General features: G+C 43.3%; 2 protein-coding genes across 3 annotated transcripts in view; both read left to right on the top strand.

Annotated features, from left to right (window-relative positions):
* The window catches only part of ehbp1 (EH domain binding protein 1), a 165,161-nt gene extending 154,828 nt beyond the window's left edge, over positions 1-10,333 (top strand). For both annotated transcript variants that reach the window (XM_062519094.1, XM_062519093.1), the window contains exons 21-24: positions 355-454; positions 1,671-1,744; positions 8,417-8,531; positions 8,969-10,333. In XM_062519094.1, the coding sequence (XP_062375078.1) occupies positions 355-454; positions 1,671-1,744; positions 8,417-8,531; positions 8,969-9,059 (380 nt within the window). In that variant the 3' untranslated portion in view covers positions 9,060-10,333. The remainder of the gene's footprint in view (positions 1-354; positions 455-1,670; positions 1,745-8,416; positions 8,532-8,968) is intronic.
* A 4,161-nt stretch (positions 10,334-14,494) lies between these two features.
* otx1 (orthodenticle homeobox 1) lies at positions 14,495-20,174 on the top strand. The gene is made up of 4 exons (XM_062519409.1): positions 14,495-14,810; positions 16,540-16,730; positions 17,211-17,362; positions 18,258-20,174. The coding sequence occupies exons 2-4, from the start codon at positions 16,634-16,636 to the stop codon at positions 19,029-19,031; spliced, it is 1,023 nt and encodes a 340-aa protein (XP_062375393.1). The 5' UTR covers positions 14,495-14,810; positions 16,540-16,633; the 3' UTR covers positions 19,032-20,174.
* Positions 20,175-20,903: the final 729 nt, after the last annotated feature.

Below are 20,903 nucleotides of genomic sequence, written 5' to 3'. Positions count from 1 at the left end.
CACTGGCCCTCTAATACACTTTCAGTTAATCCACTATAAAAAAAAATAAAAAAGCGGCTTTGTGTACGCTGTAGATATTGTGTCATAGGTATTTAAGCCTATGGCGCTTATATAAGACATGCAGACACTTGATGTTCGTGCTCAGCTGTGTTGTGGTTACTGCTGAACATACCAAGTTATGTCGCTCTGCTTGAAAACAGGCAGCCACATGGTAAAGTGTCTTGTGTGTGTGTGTGTGTTTGTGTGTGTGTCCATCCCATGTAATCTCCAATCTCCTGCGGTACGTTAATGTTTAGAGACAGGCAGCAGGGGGGAGAAAGGCCCACTAACCTGCTTCTTGTGTTCTACTTGCAGGGAATAACAAGGAGGAGGAGGAGGCCATGATGCAGGAGTGGTTCATGCTGGTCAACAAGAAGAACGCACTGATCAGGAGGCAGAATCAGCTCTCTCTGCTGTGAGTTCCCACTCTCTCCCCACTCATCCCCTCTCCTCTCCTCTCCTCTCCTCTCCTCTCCTCTCCACTCTGGCCACCACCACCACACGTGGGGCCAGCTACCCACTCCAGCACTCTCCTCTCCTCTCCTCTCCACTCCACCACTACAGCCAGATCATGTCACTTAGACACTCAATTAAGCCTTCGTTTTGTTGTGCATCAGCATTTTATGTACCTCAAAATTAAATTCTTACACATAAGTCTAATGCACAACGTCAATACCAAGCTTGAACTAGACATATACTGTATGTATTGCATATATGTGACATGAGGTGTATATGTTTGTTTATTTATTTTATGAATACATGTATTTATGATATATGAAACATATGCATGTATATACATATACATACACATAATACAGTTACTCATTGTGTGTGTGTGTGTGTGTGTGTGTGTGTGTGTGTGTGTGTGTGTGTGTGTGTGTGTGTGTGTGTGTGTGTGTGTGTGTGTGTGTGTGTGTGTGTGTGTGTTGTGTATGTATACACACATGTATGTCACTGTTATGTAGGAGTAGAAACGGAACTGGTAGTTTAAGCTTGGCATTGTTTTTGATATTGACCGTTGGAGAGGAGCCCTCAGTGAGGCTGGCATTCATTAATGCTCTTCCCGTCCCCAGTCTACAGGGTGGTGACGTGTTTCAGAGGGGGGGGGGAAATCACTCCCTTTTCATTCCCATCATAGAAGGCGTTTCAAAGCCCCTTTTTGCAAATGGCAGATTGAAGTATTCTAATCACATTATATCACTGGAAGGGAGTCTTTTTTAAGTGGTCAATTAAGCCCGCCACCATGATTATTTTCCCTCAGTTCTGTCTTTGTGCTGGACCGGGGGCTCTGAAGGACAAATTCTATTATGGGGAGAATTAGCTCATTTCCAATACATTTTGAAAGAAGTCAAATTGAATTTGCACGTTGATACCCCACCCCTCTTATTTTTCATCCCCCTTTTTTGCCTCTGTCTCTCTCTCTCTCCCTCTCTCCCCCTCTCTCCCTCTCTCTTCGTATCAACCCCAAACAGCTCTTGTGTTTGGGGTTTGTGTATCACTTATTTGCAGTAGATTAATGTGTGGTGGTTGGAGGTGCAGGCGAGTGCTCGAATCGATGTTTATTAAAGGTTTCTTTAAGTGTTTAATGATTTAGTCATTAACATATTGATGAACTTTTACAACTTGCCCAGGGAAAAGGAACATGATCTTGAGAGACGCTTTGAGCTGCTGAACCGGGAGTTAAGAGCAATGCTGGCGATTGAAGGTAAGAGAGGATGAGATATTGGTGAGCGAGGTGTGTGTGTGTGTGTGTGTGTGTGTGTGTGTGTGTGAGTTTGGGGGATGGGAGCTCTGCAAAAAAAGAACAGTCCTGATAGCACTTCATTAAAACCTGATGATTTTATCATCTCTGATATGAGTCATTTCATTTAAAAAAAAATTATAATAAAATTAAATGTTTTATTTCATATGGCATCACATTGAGACTTTATTGGTCTGTGTGTAGTGCATTTGTATGTGTAACGGTAAGCCACAGCATCTACACAGTTATGTATAGTGACCTACATTATACCTGCCATAAGCCTGAATGGCACGCACATCAATGAGAAATCTATTTGATGTGTTCGCAGACATCCGAGATTGTGGTCGTATAAATACACACACACACACACACACACACCCACATAATCTTCCAGAGTGCATGTTATCCTGCCAGGGAAAAGGTATAAAAAAGCCTATTGTGTGGTATCAAAGTTGTCTGGTTAACTTTAATCCCTTTGACGGTGTCCTCTTTTGCAAAATGAACCTTTTACAATCAATGCAAATTGATTTTGCTATTCGATGGTGACCCCGCCTCACCCCGCGGCCAGCCATGGTAATTTCTTTCTGCACCTGATAAAGCTTACCTGATCCATCATAAATCAATTGTAATTAGGTTGAGGGGACTGGGCCACCGGTGGTTGTGCATAGCCAAGTAGGGACGCCACCGCCACCACAGAAGGGCTGTAAACAGCCTCTAGTGCTCGAGCTTGCCTGCCAGACAGCACTTCCTCTGGAGACCGCGTGTGTCGTAATGCAACGGTGGAAGGACTTCCCTCAACCTCCTCCTTATCCGACATAACCTTAAATAAATCTACACACCAGCCAGGGGAAAAATACATGTATATTTTTTATTTATTTATTTATTTATTTTACTTTTCAAACAGTCTCACACCACAGGATTTCTGTGACTGTAGTGGTGTGTGTTGTGAGCACATGGAGCCCTGTGTAGAACGTTTGTAAAGAGAGAGAGAGAGAGAGAGAAGATGGTGTCTCAGCTTGGCGTCTGTGTGGCTGTAGATCCCTGCCGCACGTTCAGCATGCAGCGAGCTCCCTCAGCCTGCACACTGCTAAACTGGAGTTTTTCAAGGGTTCCCAACTTATCAGTCTCTTCAAGATATGTCCCCTCTCTCCTCTCTTCTCTCCTCTCTCTCTCTCTCTCTCTCTCTCTCTCTCTCTCTCTCTCTCTCTCTCTCTCTCTCTCTCTCTCTCTCTCTGTCTCCCTCTCTCTCTGCCTGTCTGCTGACATCCTCTCCCCGGCCGAAGGGGTTTGAGCTCTCCACGTTGGGCTGAGGGCTTTCTTCCCCCAGCGGCAGAGATAGTTCTGAGCTAGTGGCGAGGAGGCGTGCGCGCCCCCCTCTCTTATTTGGTGCTCCAACAGGTCCATTCAGGGTGGCCGGCTGCCGACAGGTAATTGCTGATTTGCTTGGCCAGCTGATGACACAGAGAAGAGGGAGGCGAGCCGCTGGAGCAGACACACACACACACACATTCACACACTTTCTCTCTCACACACACACACACATTCACACACTCTCTCTCACACACACAGACACACACACACACACACATTCACACACTCACACCCACACACACACTCATACACACACACACTCAGTCTTATTCCTGATAGCAAACCCCCCAAATCTTCTCGCAGAACCATCATCTGGCCTTACCTATGACGTGTGTGTGTGTGTGTGTGTGTGTGTGTGTGTGTGTGTGTGTGTGTGTGTGTGTGTGTGTGTGTGTGTGTGTGTGTGTGTGTGTGTGTGTGTGTGTGTGTGTGTGTGTGTGTGTGTGTGTGTGTGTGTGTGTGTGTGTGTGTGTGTGTGTGTGTGCACGCGCATGTATGCACACAAGGGGAGGTAGGAGAAGTCCCCCCACAACCGCTATCAAATCAGCTCAACCAGCATCAGAGAGAGAGCGAGAAAAACTAAAACAAGATTAGAACCAATACTAGCTTATGTGTGTCACTAGGGAGTACTGCTAGTGAATGTGGCTTCCCTGATGTAATGTAAAATGATAAGAAGGTACAGCTGACGTAGGTGTGTGTGTGTGTGTGTGTGTGTGTGTCTGTGTATGTGTGTGTGTATCTACCTGATCATATGGGTGAAAGTAAGCCTGAGCCTGTGAAACTAAACTTGCAGGATATATTGATTGATATATTTGTTGATTTGTTGATCTCTACTACAACAACAACAACAACAACAACAACAAAAATCTCATAGTATTCTTCCACCCAAAGGAGAAACGCTGATTGTGGTGATTTGTGGACTGATGACTCTTAAGTGCCCCTCACTGACCATTAGTGGACAGATGTGAAAGTGTCCCAGGCCGCGAGTTAGCCCTCCACATTTAAGCCCCCCACCCCAGACAGAGATAGGGTGTGTGCCAATATAAACCCTGATCCCAGAGTCCCTCCAGGGTTTTTATTTCCCATCTACCTGTTGGGTGAGGATGAAGCAGTCTGGGAGCGTGGCCTGGTGCAGTATGCCTGCACTCTCAATTCACTGCTACCAAATTGATCCCTTTTTGCCCCTTTTCATCTGCCCATACACAGACACACACACACACACACACACACGGACATACATTCAGACTTTTTTCTCTCCTCTTTTTTTCCCGTGACTTGGTTGACTCCAGGGCGTGTTATTTGAAAGTGGACGCTTCACTCTTAAAGGGATTTATGCAGAGGTCTCCTATTTTGTGTGGGTGTGTGTGTGCGGTTTTATATGATAAGCTTTTTTATATGTTTAAAATCAATATGTAATCCTGTGCAGGAGCTTATCCCCCCAACAACCCCATTTGTAAATCTATTTGAGCTTTGTTACAAGTCTAGGCCGCCGTATTCCTCAGATTGATTAGGTGCACTGGTAGAATCCTATCAAATGGCCAGCTTTGATGATGTTGCAAACTCTTTCAAGATTGCTAGTTGACTGGAACTGGAGATAAGGCAAAAGGGGGACAACTCCCCCCTTCTTTACACTATTCACAGAGAGCCTGTTTAATTTCCATCTGAGTGTATCTCTAGGATTTCTAAAGGTTTTGTTCAGGGTTTTTCGTCCCTCTTGTGTGATAGTCAATCCACCCTTCTGTGTTCTCAAAACTTAAAACTTAGCTTGAGTTTCGTTAAATACAACCACCCAAAAACCCTCAACATATTCAGCGCTGTCTGTTGTTCAGTTTAGTTTCAACATTATGCTATAATTATCCTACACACATCATTTTAAGTGGTTCCGCTAGATGAGTGCGGTTAAACAGTTGTCAATATCAAGTGTAATTATGTGCAGTTTAAACCGGTTTGATGCCATAGCACACTTGTCAGAAGTTTCCCCTCATTAAGAACTGGGAAACGTGTCAGATTTCACTTGTTTTTTTCCCACACATTGTTCTTCCCTATTTACTGCATGTTTTGTGGCTACAGGTTGACTCTTATTAGGTGACCTATCACAAGGGCTTGGTCCACTCTCAGAACTAAACACAACTCTACCTGGTGACATTCCATGACTCACTCACCATACTTATGACTCGAGTATATGTTCCCGCTACAAGCCTGAACAGCACAGTTGGAAAAAGTACCAGCCGGGGAATAGTTATGTGCCATGTTGTGCTCTTCAGTGACTATTAACTGTCCGAGTAAAGTACTTTTGAAGTTTGTGATTTTCTTAATGTTCAAAAGATATGAAGTTTGAGATTGGTTAAAAGAGATTTGCTCTTCCGTCGAAAGTTCTCTACAACCCCCCCCGCCCCACCACCCATTATTTCCCATGTTGCCCTTTGTCTGCTTGCTGAAGTTGGCCTCCCTCCAGCGCCATCTTTGCCTGTCAGTCGATGTGAGCAAGAGCTGAGATCTTGTGCAACAGGACCGCAAAACTCCCACCCCTTCTCCTTTCTCCATAAGATGCCGACTTTCTCAAAGTAGATTTTTTTTTGGTAAAAAAAAAGAGATAAATAAATAAAACAACAAAAGAAAAAACTTTCTTGCTACTTGCTAGCTAAAAATCCAAGTCCTACTTCCTGAAGTCGAGCGTTGTAGCTGTTGCAAAAATGGCTAAAATATTAAGTCGCGGAAGCCGCCAGTAAGGAGCACTTGCTTTCACGACGCCGCTGAGCAGTTAGCGCTCTTGAATAAATTTTGCATAGGAGGGGGGTCATGGGGATTTGAACCAGTGCATTCTTGTGTGGCTTGTGAAGACTCACATGGTTACCATTGGTGTGTATTGTTAGGGTTATCTGAATAAGCACCAAGCATGTGAGTTTTAACGGGATTGCCCAGGGCAGCGAAGAAAGGGAGAGAGAAGCAGGAGTAATCCAAAAGGATTGTGCACACACTCTTTGCGCCATTCTCTCTCTCTCACACACACACACTCTCTCTCTCTCTCTCTCTCTCTCTCTCTCTTCCTTCCTCTCTTTTTATTTTTTTTTGCAAGTAGGAAGGGAGAAATTTAGGCAGCGCCTTGTTTCCCAGCCTGCAGGTTTTCTCTTATTTATTTATTTATTTTATTTTGGGGAGGGGGAGAGGGGGGGTCAGATTTCCCTTCCTGGTCCTCATTTGTTCAGCGATGTCTCTCATTGCTCCTCTTCATTGTTTACCTTCCTAATGAGGGAGGCGGGACTGCAAGGCTGGTGATTGACAGCAGCATGCTCCTTCTCCCTTCCCTGTTGGGCAGGAGCCTTTGGCTTCTTGGCTTGTGTGTGAGTGTGTGTGTGTGTGTGACTGTGTGAGAGAGAGAGAGAGAGTGAGGGAAAAGAGGACGGCTACAGGGGGAAGAGAACAAGCTGGAAAAGGAGGGGGATTCCACCCCTTCTCCCCCCCCCCCCCCCTCGACACCCCACCCCATTTACCTTCAAAATATTTGAGAAAATTTTTTTTGTGTGTGTGTTGGCTGTAGCCTTCCCCTCCGTCCCCTCTGGGCAGTTTCTTTGTGAAGTGGGCATTGTCGTTTTTTTTTGACAGAGGGGCAGGAGTAACGACAGATCGAATGGAGAGGGGAAAGAAGAAAAGGAAGAGAGAAAGAAAAAAAAAACACACACACACACATACTCACTCGCTCGCTCGCTCTTTCTCTGGTCCAGACTGACCTGACTGTGGCTGTGGCGCTGTAAACAGTCCCTCATGGCAGAGGAGGGACAGCCAATTACCACACCACTCAGCAACAGGCTTTTCTCCCCTCACTCCACTCCACTCCAGCCCCTCTCGCGGCCCCGTCAGGCTGCTCCCGCCAGTCCCCCTGCCTCTCCTCCCCCATCCCCGTGTTTACCTGCCTGGCCTCGGCCTCCGCTGCGACTGCTCTTCCACGTCACCACAGTAGCGCCAAGTTGGATTTTTTATTTATTTTTTTCCCTACATCGGTCTTTAATCTCCTAACGATCCTTTCCTCCTCCTCCTCCTCCTCCCACTGCAAACCTGCCTCTTTGAAGATGTCTTAACCCCCCCCATACCAAAACAAAAATGTCTTCAAACATTACTAGCATATTTCCAGTGTTAGCCGTTGTAAAGGCTGATGACACAACGCCTATACTCGTTGGGATCTGAAGGGGGGAAAAATAACAGGCCAAATATTGGAACTGTGCTCATTTCGCTCTCTGCGCCACTTCAAAGGCAGGGAGGTTAAATGAGAAAAGAGCAGACCTTTCAGGACAAACACATGGTGCTCAGCAGGGGCTGCGCTCAACAGTTGCAATTTAAAGCAACAAGAGGTAGAAAATAGGACTCTTTTTTTATATTAGTAGTAGTACGCTTACATTTTAAAAAGCAAAAACACAAGTCTGCACAAATGTCTTCAGGTTTCCAACGTCAATTGTGGTTTTCTGACAATATTTGGTGTGACCATGTCCTTTGAGTCTTTGCTTGTGTTGCACATACACAGCCTCAACATGAATTTGTGTGTACGACTTGTGTTGGTGTGGTTGAATTAATATAAATAGGCTCTCCCCTGGCCGTGTGTGTGTGTGTGTGTGTGCCTTGTACTATGTGTGTGTAAGCTTTAACAAGGCATAGCTTGCCGGTGAGGCGGCTTCCAGGTTGGCTGTGACACATCTCTCTAATCTGCACTGGTATCGGCGTGTCTGTGAATGTCGCACCCGGGCTGATATTTCAGCCTCGGCCCCAGGCTCACCTGCCTGCAGGACTGGCTCTCCGCCCTGCTCCTGCCCCTGTCCCTGTCCCTGCCTCCTGCCCCTGCTCAGAGTAGCCCAGCACCAGGCCCCCAAGTAGGGCTTTTCTAGAACCTTCTGGAACCCTTCCAGACGCTGCTCGCCGTCCTGATATATCAAGAGCCTTCGAATCCACATCAGGCCGTACCGTTTCCCTTCCTGTCTGAGCATGGCATTCCTGCGCCGGGATTAAAATACCGGGCGACGTGACAGCAACCACATACAAGAGCAGCGTTAGTCATCAAGCTTGTTTATTGCCACCAGTCATGGAAAAAAAGACATGTCAGGTTTAGTCAAATCGGAGCGATTAGGATTGTCCCATGAAGACACAAGCGCCGTGATTTGTTTGGAGTTGTTGGAGTCACTCAAATCAGGCCACACATCTCCTGGCTGTGTGGATTGTTTTGGTTTTTGAAAATTCCCAGAATGCTTAGCGGCGTCTCGCCCCTTGTTGTCCCAACAGACTGGCAGAAGACGGAGGCCCAGAAGCGGCGTGAGCAGCTACTCCTGGACGAACTGGTCATACTGGTCAACAAGAGGGACGCCCTGGTGCGGGACCTGGACGCGCAGGAGAAACAGTAAGTCCTCTATCTCTCTCTTCCGTCTCGCCGTCTCTGTCTGTCTGCCCGTCACGGTCACTCGTTGTGGCAGAGCATGCTGGGGGAACCACAGCCCTGGGCCCTGTGGTCAGAAGTGGAGTGGCCAGAGACGAGCTGCTGAAGAGCGGGGGGAGCTGGTGGAGTGCACCAGAGACCCATGGAGCTCTTTCCCGTGCACAAGTGAAAGTGTAGGCAGGTGTGTGTGTGTGTATGTGTGTGTGTATATGATTGTGAGTGTGCTCTCATCTGTAATAGCCAGCACTCCAGTCGTGCTCCACACATGTCCCACAGGTGCCTCAGTGTCCCCCGTGTCCAAGTCTGTCCTTGTGTGTCCATGTCCACCCACACACACACACACACACACGTGTCTCCTGCATCCGTGCCCACACGTGTCTCTGTCTTCTGTGTGTCCTCAGAGCCGAGGAGGAGGACGAGCACCTGGAGAGAACTCTGGAGCAGAACAAGGGCAAGATGGCCAAGAAAGAAGAGAAGTGTGTCCTTCAATGATTGTCATCCTTTCTTGTTTTGTTTGTTTGTTTGTTTGTTTGTTTGTTTGTGGAGGAAAACAACAATACGACAGTTATTTTTTAGTACGTATGTAAAGAGATTCATCAGCAGTAGAGATTTTGAGATGCCCCCATTGTTTCATTTAATTTTATGACATGTGACCCTTTGAAAAAAAAAAAAGATCCAGTCCTTTATCTCCAGGGCAGAGCAAACTTAGAAGAGGGTTTCATGTGTCCGCCCTCTCATGCTTTGTACTGAGTTTATACTGAGAACATTTCTTCCACTTATAAAATATATATCATTTTTTGTTTCTTTTTTGTTTGCTTTGTCAAACAAGGTACTTGTATGTCACACACACACACACACACACACACACACACACACACACACACAGCCCCAGTGCAAAACTTATCTTGAATCAGAAATACTGTGTACTGATTCTTCGAGAAGGGGGTGGGGTGGGGGGTAGGGGTATTAAGCAGCTTTTGAATTTGAATCAGAATGGTTTCTACAGACGCATATGGCCTTGTCAGTCTGAATGTGTTTTAATCCTGACAGTGGGACTTGTTTTTAAGAAAAAAAAATGTAGGTACAGCACAAGTTGTTTTATCTGGGGGTCTTTTATTACCATAATTTTATGGGACTACATTTCAAAAGGAAATCATATAATTTCAAACTGACAAAACAAGATGAACACAACTAATACTGTCCTCGTTCATTTGCAAGCAATGTTTGTTACTTGATGAGCTTTTAAAGTACTCTAGATTTTAGGGTTTTACAAATGAAACATTTAAAAAGGGCCATGTGGTGCATTTCAGAAAGCAGACATTACTCTGTGGCTTTTGTGACTTTTATTTTGTGCTTGAACACAGTTTACCAAATTTTTCTGTGGTGCAGAGCCACAATGCATGGACTGTAGACCCGGGAGCGGACTATCTTGTTGTATATTTTTCATCACTAGTCTGAGATAGCTTGCAGCAGGGGAAAAATACTTTAATTTCCACATTCAGCAGAGAGCAGAGTAATTATTTATTGCGGTGTGCCCTTTGAGCCACAACTAAAGTAACTAACATCATGTGCATTTGCTCAAGGAGGTTGTTTATATTTATTGTAAACTTTAAAGAAGAGAATTATCATTTCATTTGCAAGCCTCACTGGGGTTTTTTTTCACATCTGTTGCAGCTGTATTATTGTGCAAGCATTTACCTGTTTATTTATTCCAATGTCATAAAATACCAGTCATCAATAAAAATCCCAATGCTTTCATACTCAAACATGCCTTCTGTACAACTTTGTGATTCAACCTAAATACACCGGTGAGAGACCAAGAGGACCTGCGAGCAACATCAAAATGTCATGAATAAATTATTTAAGTTGATTTTATCTCAAGCTATTTATTTTTAATGCCACTTTAGTCAATAGCGCTCTGATGCGTGTAGATCAGGCGGTTATCGAAGCTTATATATCATGTTATATTACAGTCTATCTTTTTCTCTTTGTATTTTTATTTGTTCGTGGGTTGCATCTGCGTCAATAAGTAACGGCATGTTGCATAATTACTTTGCCAGATATCCACATGAATCAAAATGGCAATCCCATCATTTGACAATAAAAATAAAAAGTTATCCAATTATTTGTTTATAAAAGTAGGCTACCTGTTTTGAATTTGCATTTGTTTTCTAAGTCAGGTGTACTTTATTGAATTTGAATCTAGCCTAATTGTTTCAGATAGGCCATCATATTTGATTCCCAAAGCAGGTATGTCAATGGCATCATCACAAGAGAGCATGTTTAGTCTACAATGCACTGATCAGGCGAATTCCCAAGCGCTTTATGGCTATTTATAAATTAGTATTTGCATTTGTTTTGTTTGAGGTCGATGGCGAGTTGCGGCTCCTCTGAGGCAGATTAGGCCGAATCACTTTGTACAGAACATCTGTTTTCTCTCGCATATTTTTCACGCCGCGGAGAGAGGGGCTGCAGCAAAGAGACGCCTCTTGACTGACTGCCGAGTACCCATCGTCGCAGCCTCGCATCCACGATTAAACATGCCCAATAAGTTTTGACAGCAGACGTCCTCCCTGGCCTTTCTAATACTTTCAAATTAATTTGCTGATCGCTTCCCTGCTTGGGTCCGACTGTACATCCATATGATGTCCCCCTAAGGCGCTTTTGTTTTTTTTGTTTTTTATTATTCCGCAGTTATCGCGGATGACTATAATCTCCTGAATGGAGCGCACTAAATGGCGCTCACAAACGATTAGACCCCGGTGAAGGGCATTTGTTTGTTGCCTTAACTAATCATATAGTTTCACTCAGTTAGTGGGGAGAATATGATTGGGATATTTTGTATGCATTACAACATCAGCATGCTCTGTGAAATCCAAATGATATCAACTTTCCTTTGTCCCGAAAAAAAATAACGCAGCAGTCGGTATTTCTTTTTACCTCGACAACTATTATTAGGGCTATACTGTGGGATAGTAAGGTAATGTAAAGTTTATGTGAGAAATGTTTCATCTCTGAATTTGGTGTGATGCAAAATGACAAAGATAAAGAAATGTTAGGCTACACTAAAAGTGGAACTGGCTATTTTAAGTATCATTCCCCTTATTAAGAGTCCCACATTATCTTTGCACGGTTTAGCCTTCTGTGCAAAAATATTTAGTTTAATAGGTTATGCTTGTTAAATATGTTGTTTAACAAGCCATATGCCATTTGAATTCATAATGGAGATAATTATATCATTTATACGCGTTTACATAATTGAATACAGTTGTGGTCAAATCACAAAAATAACTGAAAACGTGGCGTTAATAGTAAGTGGTCTAAATAAACAAAATAACGCAGTATCTACGAAATATGACAAATAACATTGTAACATGTTTTTATAGAGAGTTCAGAGGTCTCTTACCTGGAGATCTTTCCACCATCCCTCCATTGCAGTAAATATATATATATGCATAATGCCATTAAATCTAAACGTTAAAAACTTTTATAGTAGGTCACTGCCGCAATAGTAAGCGCTTTTCTGGGCATGGCGCATGGTGAAAAAGCCAGTTCTCCATCTCGGCGCTGAGAAATGTGGATCCATGTGTGCGAATGGGTGATCTCCTGGCCCTGGTTGTGGATGTGCGCACTTTGAAGTCCGTGGCCTCACCTCGCAGGTGTTGATCAGTGGGATTTCACCAAAGCCTCGACCGTCGAAGCTCCTTCCCGCTCACTAAAATGTACCAAGGGAAAACACGGGCGATCCTCCTTGCACAGGGCTCTTACAATATCGTATTTTATGCATCATCCCTTTAATAAGCGCCGACAACATCCGCGACCTGCTCCAATCTTGCCGGCTAGAGAGACCAAACTTTTCCCCCTCCTCTCTTTGCCTCCCCTAATCCCGAGCTTTACGAGCTCAGCATTAAGAAAATTCGACTGCAATTTGGGATTAGACAAAATACTCTTATTACAAAAGGTTCCTGCAACTTGATAGCTTGATACTTGTTCTGGGGTTTATCACAGCGCCTTAACCACGTCAGAGCTTTTTAAAAACATGAAATCTTGGGAATTGTCAGAATAATGCTGCTCTTTTGTGTTCTAAAGACACGCTTTGTTAAGGGCTCGTGCAGAATTTTACTGTGAAAATCATTATTTGAGAACATGGAGAATCCACTCTCCTAACATATCAAGGCGATAGGCCTGCCCTGTCAATTTGTCATTTTCTTTTAAAAAAAATAATCTTTTTTAAGTTTGCAAAACGTTTTGATGTGTGCATGATGCGCTATTGTGCAGGTGCAGGCCTATGCACAACTTCCAATAACTTTTTCTTTACTTCTATCCACTGATGGCATTGCAGAGGCATCCCTGTTCTTCCTAAGAGTACTTTTGTCAATGACTTTAGAAATGTATAGAGGAACGTGTAAATCCGGCCTTTGATTGGGCGGCCCATATAGTAAAAATGTAATTTCGTTCCTACGGCGGTCACTTGCTTTGAACATTAGCTCGCTTTCAGCTCAGGCCTCAATTAGAATGAGTTGATTTAGTGACATCAACAAAGGGAGCGACCGAAGCCTTATTAAGGTCCTCAGAGCATCTCACCGACCCTTTGAGAAACAGTTAAGGAAACAGTGCGCCCTCCATGATATTCTGTTACCGTATTTTATTGCCATTTCTTTGGGAAAGTGAGGCTTGAAAAGTGCTTTCTTTGATTTCGAGGTGCCGATTCTCTCGCGTTGGTTTCATTTATTTTCTGGAACGGCTGAGTTTTTCTCCAATTCTTTTCACATCTCCCCTCCGCGTGGTAAAGGACTCTGTCCCTATTAAACTTTACGCCGACTATTCTGAAATGTAATTCTAAGTGGGGATTAGACCTCCATTAATATTCATGAGATTGGAATACAATAAAAAAGAAGAAGAAGAAAGTAGATATAAAATGGATAAATTAAACTTTCTAGCTATGTAGGCCCACCGTATATTGTTTGGCATCGCCAAAACCAGCGAAAATGTCATAGATACATTTGATCTAAGTTTATAAGCTTTAGCATACCTACCAAAAATATGTGGAGTGAATCATGGAATAGCCAAAGTTGCATTAGGGTTAACCACGAGCTATTCCGATTAACGTCACACATTCTGTAGGCCTACCCAAACTCTATACAAATTAGACACAGTGACTAAGGCTACTAGCCTACTTTTAAAATACTTCTATAAAAACATAGTAAAAGGCTATTCCACCACTGTAAATACTTAACGGATAATCCGCGATGTAACCATGCATTAGATGAAAAAATCTTGCAAATTCAAAACATTTGGATACAGACTGCTATTCAAATAAAAATACTAGGCTACTGAAACTATGACGTCCTCTCGATATATTATTGTGTGGCCTGCGCTCTTTGTATTTGTATTTATTGTAAAACGCCCAAATACTTAACTAATTCAAATAAGCAATAGGCCAGCGATGCCTTTACCTTTTTATTTCCACTTTTCCCACATACCCTCTGTTAAAAGCACGTAGATGAAAGCAGAACCAGACTACTTTTTATTGGCTGCACTGTCTGAAGCACTCATCTGCTTCAATCATTCCAGTTTAAACAAACATGAATTTGTTCTTCATAATGCCTTTCGTTTTGGCTCAACATTATGCGTGTGATGACCCAATACGACTTATAAATCCATGCTAATTTTCAAACGCTTGTTAGATTTCAGTATTTTGTTCTTTTAAAAAATCTTTCCGACCATGCAGGTTTTTGTTGCCCTCAGTCAGGCTGTGGTGGGAATGTTTTGCTTCTGCGCACCCGGAATGGCTATTTCTGCTGTCTGTCAAACGGAGGTGGAGAGAGGATTGGCTCCTATGGGCGGATCTGCAGTTGTCCTACGCTCATAGAGGGGCAGGATAGGGAGAAGGTGATCAATCTCCATCCGTCTACATTTGCAATCACCTTAACACAGTGACAGACACAACCGACCAGCCAAAGCAAATGAGTTTTTATTTGGTTTTAAACCCCGGAAACATTCGATGACTTGGCTACAGCAGAGAAATACAACGACTGAACACGTGCTCCATATCAACACATTTTGCATGCGTGCATTTTAACGACTGTTTCAGAGTTCGCCTGTTCATTTGAGTTCGAGCTACTGAAGTTCTCCGGTGTTGCTGTCGACCTTCCTCCATTGGTGGATAATTTTTAATCGTTAAGGGTTTTGATCAGCCCTCACCTGAGGTGAAAAGGAGGGTACGGAGGGAGAGAGAAACAGGTAAGCAAATATTTTAAATGCTTCTGGGCCGTTTCAAATGTTCAGGTTTACTTGCATTATTTAGTTGGCGCTGACTTGCGTTTAAAGACGGAAATCGGAATCCAGACTACAGTTCATGCATGGCGATGAGCCATTCTCTCGGGAGGAAGCGTTGGCCGTTTTGTTTTAATAAACTTGTTATAGCCTAGAAGTTAAATGTTATATTTAAGGTTGTGCCCTCCTTTTCACTTAATGGCTCTAAATATGAGTAGCCCATAATGAATTTATTTGTCGTTACTAAATTGTCTTAGAACACTTCAGAATACATAAAATAAAAGAAAACAGTGTAAATGAAGGCCTACAGCCCGTGTATTTATTTTATTTTGTAAACCGCTATTGGCCACCAATTCCCATTTTGAACGTCTACACTAGAGGATAATTGGAGAGGCGTGTTTTGGTTTTAATTTATTTTACTGATAAGGCCGCTGCTTAAACGTTTTCCCTAGAGGTCTAATCTAAATTGCAATTGGGTTCATTTGCACTAAGATCTCTCGTCTTTTTAAATCGGTCTTACAGCTGGAAATGTTGTTCAAGAGATGTCCGAATACACACTCAAGACCTGGTTTGGGTTTCTCAGCAAGGGGCAAATGATTCCACTAGCAGAAGAGATACGGAGCTTCCGCCCATTAACAAAATAATTTGGTGTATTAGTTTTTGTCTGAGCTTAAAATAGTTCTTAATTAGAGGTGTGACAATAATTTGTCTCACACTCCATACAAACACAAGCTCTGTTACTGTTTCAGATCACAGGTTAGAGCTTAATATTTCCCCCATTGCTTAGAAGATTGTAGCCTAATAAGCTTGGGATTTTGAAACTTTGGTTTAACATCTGTTAATAAATAATAGTTTATAGGTTAAAGTCTGTTGAGTCTTCCGATAGTCATACAATGTATTAACGTGTAGCCTATAATGTAAAAATTTAGAAAATCTACTGGCGCTCTATAGGCCTCACTATATTTTGGCCAAGTAAGTTTAGACTACATTGCCGTTCCAAAACCTGTCCTAAACCTAAGGAACAAATAAAATGTTTCTTTTTCATTATTTGCACTATTTTGTTTTGCTGGCGTCCTTGTTCTTTTTGATAAAGGCCAATATATACAATGGAAGTTTCCAAGTCCGACGGGTTTCAGTGGGTAGTCTACGCATCAGACATTTCTGGAGGTTCTAGTCTCCCCGAAATGATGTAGGCTATCGAAATCGCAATCTTCTGAAATCATTATCTTTGGACGCTATAAATTATTTGCTCACCATAAATACCTACAAACAGAAACATGACTTACAAAAATGAGGTGATCCCAGTTACTCATTCTAAGGAGTAATTTTGCTCAGCACATTTGGATGGCATAACTATTGATGACCATTGTAATTTCGTTTAGAACATTGATTTCTGTAACTCGACTTGTAAAATATTTTGTGAAATCAATGTAGATCATTCGTGTTCACCTCCGGGATTTTACATTTTGTATCCTGCAGAACAAAACATTAAAATCTCTCTGACTAATAGCCTAATTGCAAATGAACGTGCCGTAATAGTCCAGCTATTGTAGGCTATATGCAGTAGCCTAGTTGCCCCCACAACTTTTTCTATTTTAATTTTAGCCTCATTTGTTTGATCGCCTCGCATGTTAGGCGTTCACATCCATGCATCACGGTGTACAATTTTGCAAATAATGGCTTTTCTCAATTTTAGAGTTTTTACTTGGGACGTTTTCTCCGGCAAGCTGCAACATCGGGGCAAATCGAACTATTGGCAAGATCTGGGGGGACCCGTGACTGCCTCTAGCATGATGTCATACCTCAAACAGCCCCCCTACGCCATGAACGGCCTGGGGCTGAGCGGAGCCGCAATGGACCTGCTACATCCTTCTGTGGGGTACCCAGGTGAGCCATCGCTTTACGTCAAAGTCTAACCCCACTTAGGGTATATATTTAACCTTGCCCTGTTTGAACTTGCCGTTGACGCGCGGGATATGAGTCACTACAGCCAGTAAAAGTCAGCAAATAGGCTACATGATATCTGAAAGTGCGTCTAAAATAATTCCCAAGGACGTTATTGTAGGCCTACGTTTTGTCACAGTAAAATAAATAATGGATAACTTCCTCACGATTTCACTTGTGAAATATAATTGCTGCTGGGTCTAGGCTTTACAAGTATCTGACCCTTGAATTGTGCTGATGCTTTGGAAGGCTATATTCTCCTGGACCTAGCCGTCTAGCCAGACGTTATTAATGTCGGTCTACAATCTATTTTAGACGGTCGGCTGTTTTGTTTTTATAATTACAAATGGGACATGGGCTTGTCAGTAACCAAAATGGTACAATTTTGTGATTAACTTTGTGATATTCTTTTTTGTACTTCAGCAACTCCCAGAAAACAGCGTCGAGAACGGACTACATTTACGCGTTCACAGCTGGACATTCTTGAGGCCCTCTTCGGCAAAACGCGCTACCCCGATATTTTCATGAGGGAAGAGGTGGCGCTGAAAATAAACCTTCCTGAGTCTAGAGTGCAGGTAACTGACTCTTTCAAAGTATTAATCGATGCATTTCTACTTCTTAGGAATTCAACAATCGCTTACTATGTGGCTTATCCCAATGAAGCTGTAGGCCAACGTTACGTGACCTTAAGAACCTGCTCACTGGCCCCCTCTTGTGACTGTAGAAAACATTTATTTGTGAAGTGTTGATATAAAACTTCTGCCAACTGAATCGTTTAGTGGGCCATGAAGGCTACAAATCCGGTGTAAAAATCCCTAGAGCACTGCCACCTACCTTCCTATAAATTTGCAGATTGTTTCTGTTCTTAGAACAAAGAAACATCTGTAATAAATTGCACGAACGGGGTCGGTAGAGGATTATCAATTTTAGCTAATGTAAGTAACCGAATTAGTGGCGTTGCAATTACACATAAAGATTGTTTTTCTAATTGCAACATTTTTGCCACTCAATTTTTTTTGTACTTGGAGGAAATTGGACACTGGGTATTTCACATGATTTTATGTAGATTGTAAAGCGTGGCAAAATATTTTGGAGGGGGGGGAGTGTTATTTTTGGAAAAGCAATTATAGCCTACTTCCCCTGCATATTTGTGTGAAACAAAATGCCTTACATGAGTAGACCCTCTACAAACGATTGGATTACCCATCACTGAGGGGAAACTCAATAGCCTGTTATCTTGGTGGCGTCTACATAGTATGAAGTCAGAGCCAGACTGTAGAAAAAGAAGCCTGGATCTGAATTAATGTTGGTAATGGGTAATAACTAATAGCCACCAATTTTCCACAGTAATGAAGTACAATGGCTGTCTCCCTTGTCCTTCAGATGTACATCAAAGGACTGATTCTCTCCCTGCGTTCCTGAAGAATCATTAACTGAAATGTGGTTCTCTCTCTCTCTCTCTCTCCTCAGGTCTGGTTCAAGAACCGGCGGGCCAAGTGCAGACAGCAGCAGCAGAGTGGCAGCAATGCCAAGGCCCGGCCGCCCAAGAAGAAGTCGTCCCCCACGCGCGAGAGCACGGGCTCCGAGAGCAGCGGGCAGTTCACCCCGCCGGCCGTCTCCAGCGCGGGCTCCTCGTCCAGCTCCAGCTCGTCCACGGGCAACGGCAACAACGGCAACAACGGCGGCGGCGGCGCAGGTGCCAACGCGGGCATCAGCAGCACATCTACCTCCATCAGCACCGTCTCCTCCATCTGGAGCCCGGCCATCTCCCCGGGTTCGGCCCCGGCTCCCCCGGTCACTCTGCCCGAGCCCGTGGCCCCCGCCAATGCGTCCTGCATGCAGCGCTCCGTCTCCGGCTCGGCCGGCTCCTCTTACCCCATGTCCTACAACCAGCCGGCCGGCTACAGCCAGGGCTACCCGGCCCCATCCGGCTCCTACTTCAGTGGAGTGGACTGTGGCTCCTACTTGGCCCCTATGCACTCTCACCACCACCCGCACCAACTCAGCCCTATGACGGCCTCCTCCATGTCCGGACACCCCCACCACCACATCAGCCAGTCCTCAGGGCACCACCACCACCACCATCACCACCACCAGGCCTACAGTGGCGCGGGACTGGCCTTCAACTCCTCTGACTGCCTGGATTACAAAGAACAAACCGCCTCCTCGTGGAAACTCAACTTCAACGCCACAGACTGTCTGGACTACAAAGACCAGACTTCCTGGAGATTCCAAGTCTTGTGATTTTTTTTTCTTTTTTTTCCCTCCCTTCCTCTTGCTTCCCCTTCTTCAGCCCTCTTGTTTTTCATAGTGTGTTGTTTTAAAAAAAAAAAAAAAGTATATGAACTTATAAACTTAACAAAATAGTTAGATGTTCACCAACTTTTTAAAAAAAAGACAAACCCCTGCCCGGGAAAGAAATCAGTGACATTGGAAGACTATGGACTAAGATTAAAATAAAATTTAAAAAGTTTCCTTTTTACTTTTGTCAATGAAGAATTGTGATACAAAAATGCCCTGGGAAGCCCTTGCAAATGCTGGACATGTTAAAAAGATAATGTTGTTTCGACTAAACGTCAGCAGCCACCAGCCCACCTCTTCAATGTGCCCTTCTCTCCTAAGTGATATGGAATACAGTTGTTTTTTCTTCCCTTGCACAGCGACGCTGACAGTTCAGTGGCCTGCTTACCTCCATCCTAATCCCAAAACTGTATAGTTTCTGCCGTTCCTTTTTTTCTTAAATGGGTTATTTTTAGGACGAAAGAGATTTTTAGTCAGCTGCGTAAGGGAGCTGAAATGTGTAAATATGTATTTGGGTCAGTTACAGTGACCACATTTAGTTGGTGTTTTACTGGATTTGGAATGGTTTAAGACATTGCAAACGAGTTTTATGTAAATCTCTCTCCACAATGTTCCAAAGAAAACAATTCGGCCGTTTTCACTTTTGTCCGTGTGGTTGTTCGTTTTTTTTATTCCACTCTAAAAAGGATTTAATATTTTAAGAAAAGCAAAAGATATATGCTGCAATAATGTATTTGAACGAATTGGTCATTTAGCTTAATTTGGACAAAGTAACAGGACGGAATTCATTGCAGAAACAACATTAATTGTTTTGAAGTGTTATTATTGAATGTGCTGTGTGTAATTTCTCTCTGAAGCAGCACACCATCATATTCATTTTTCAAAATTTGCTTTGGTCAAATTTCAACGGTGATACTGGTTTCATTTTAACAGCACTTGATTTACTGTTTTAATCAAAAGATAATTTTGATAATGGATTTAGACCACCGTTTCAAATGCCAGTGAAATTCTGAATGTATCCCAGGCGAGCGCCCTTACACAGTCATCATGTCCATAAAATAAAGATCAGTTAACAAAAACTAAACTCTATAATGGATTTTGTGTGGAGTGTTTTTCACGTGCAACACCCACATTCTGAACGCATTACTGAATAGGATGTTTGTTTATTTATTTTTCGTTGCATATTTCTACACGTAACATCACAAACATGATTAAATTAACAAGATTATAAACCGTACATTTCTTCCCGTTTTATTTCGTGTACGGTAGTTTGTTGTAGACTAGGCCTACATGTGAAGTCGAATAATGTTTTTTGTTCACGTTGATGTGTTCTGTAGAGTTTAGCCTTTGCCTGTCTTAATTTGGTCTGCACTGCGGCTTCTGGTGAAGAATTCTCACGCTTGCACTCGATGAGGAAGTTAAAAAGGTTAACTCGACCGGATTAAAATTTGGTTGGTGAGCCCATACTGGCCCCCAGCTTCACGAAAGCATGGGTATAAAATTGCATCCACTCTTCCCTTCAGATAGCAACACACAACTGAAGCTAAATGGGGGTATATGGGGGAGAAGTGAATCTCGCATTTGGTTGCAAGTGTCTTTTGAACAAGAAATACGCATTTAAATGTTTCCAATATTTGTTGTGCTCATTTGATCAGGTCGTAATTGAATGCGAGAGTGTAAAAGCATGATAATTACTTCCCCCGCGTAACGCTGCGAGCGAGTTTATCCAAAATAACCTGCAGCAGTATCACCACTTCTGATTCGGTAATTACGTGGGTGGAGTCGGGTTAATGGGTCAAATGTGGAGAGGGAGTA

This window comes from Sardina pilchardus, chromosome 18 (assembly GCF_963854185.1).
Source record: "Sardina pilchardus chromosome 18, fSarPil1.1, whole genome shotgun sequence".
Lineage (NCBI taxonomy): Eukaryota > Metazoa > Chordata > Actinopteri > Clupeiformes > Clupeidae > Sardina > Sardina pilchardus.
This window is presented reverse-complemented; position numbering and strand designations above follow the sequence as displayed.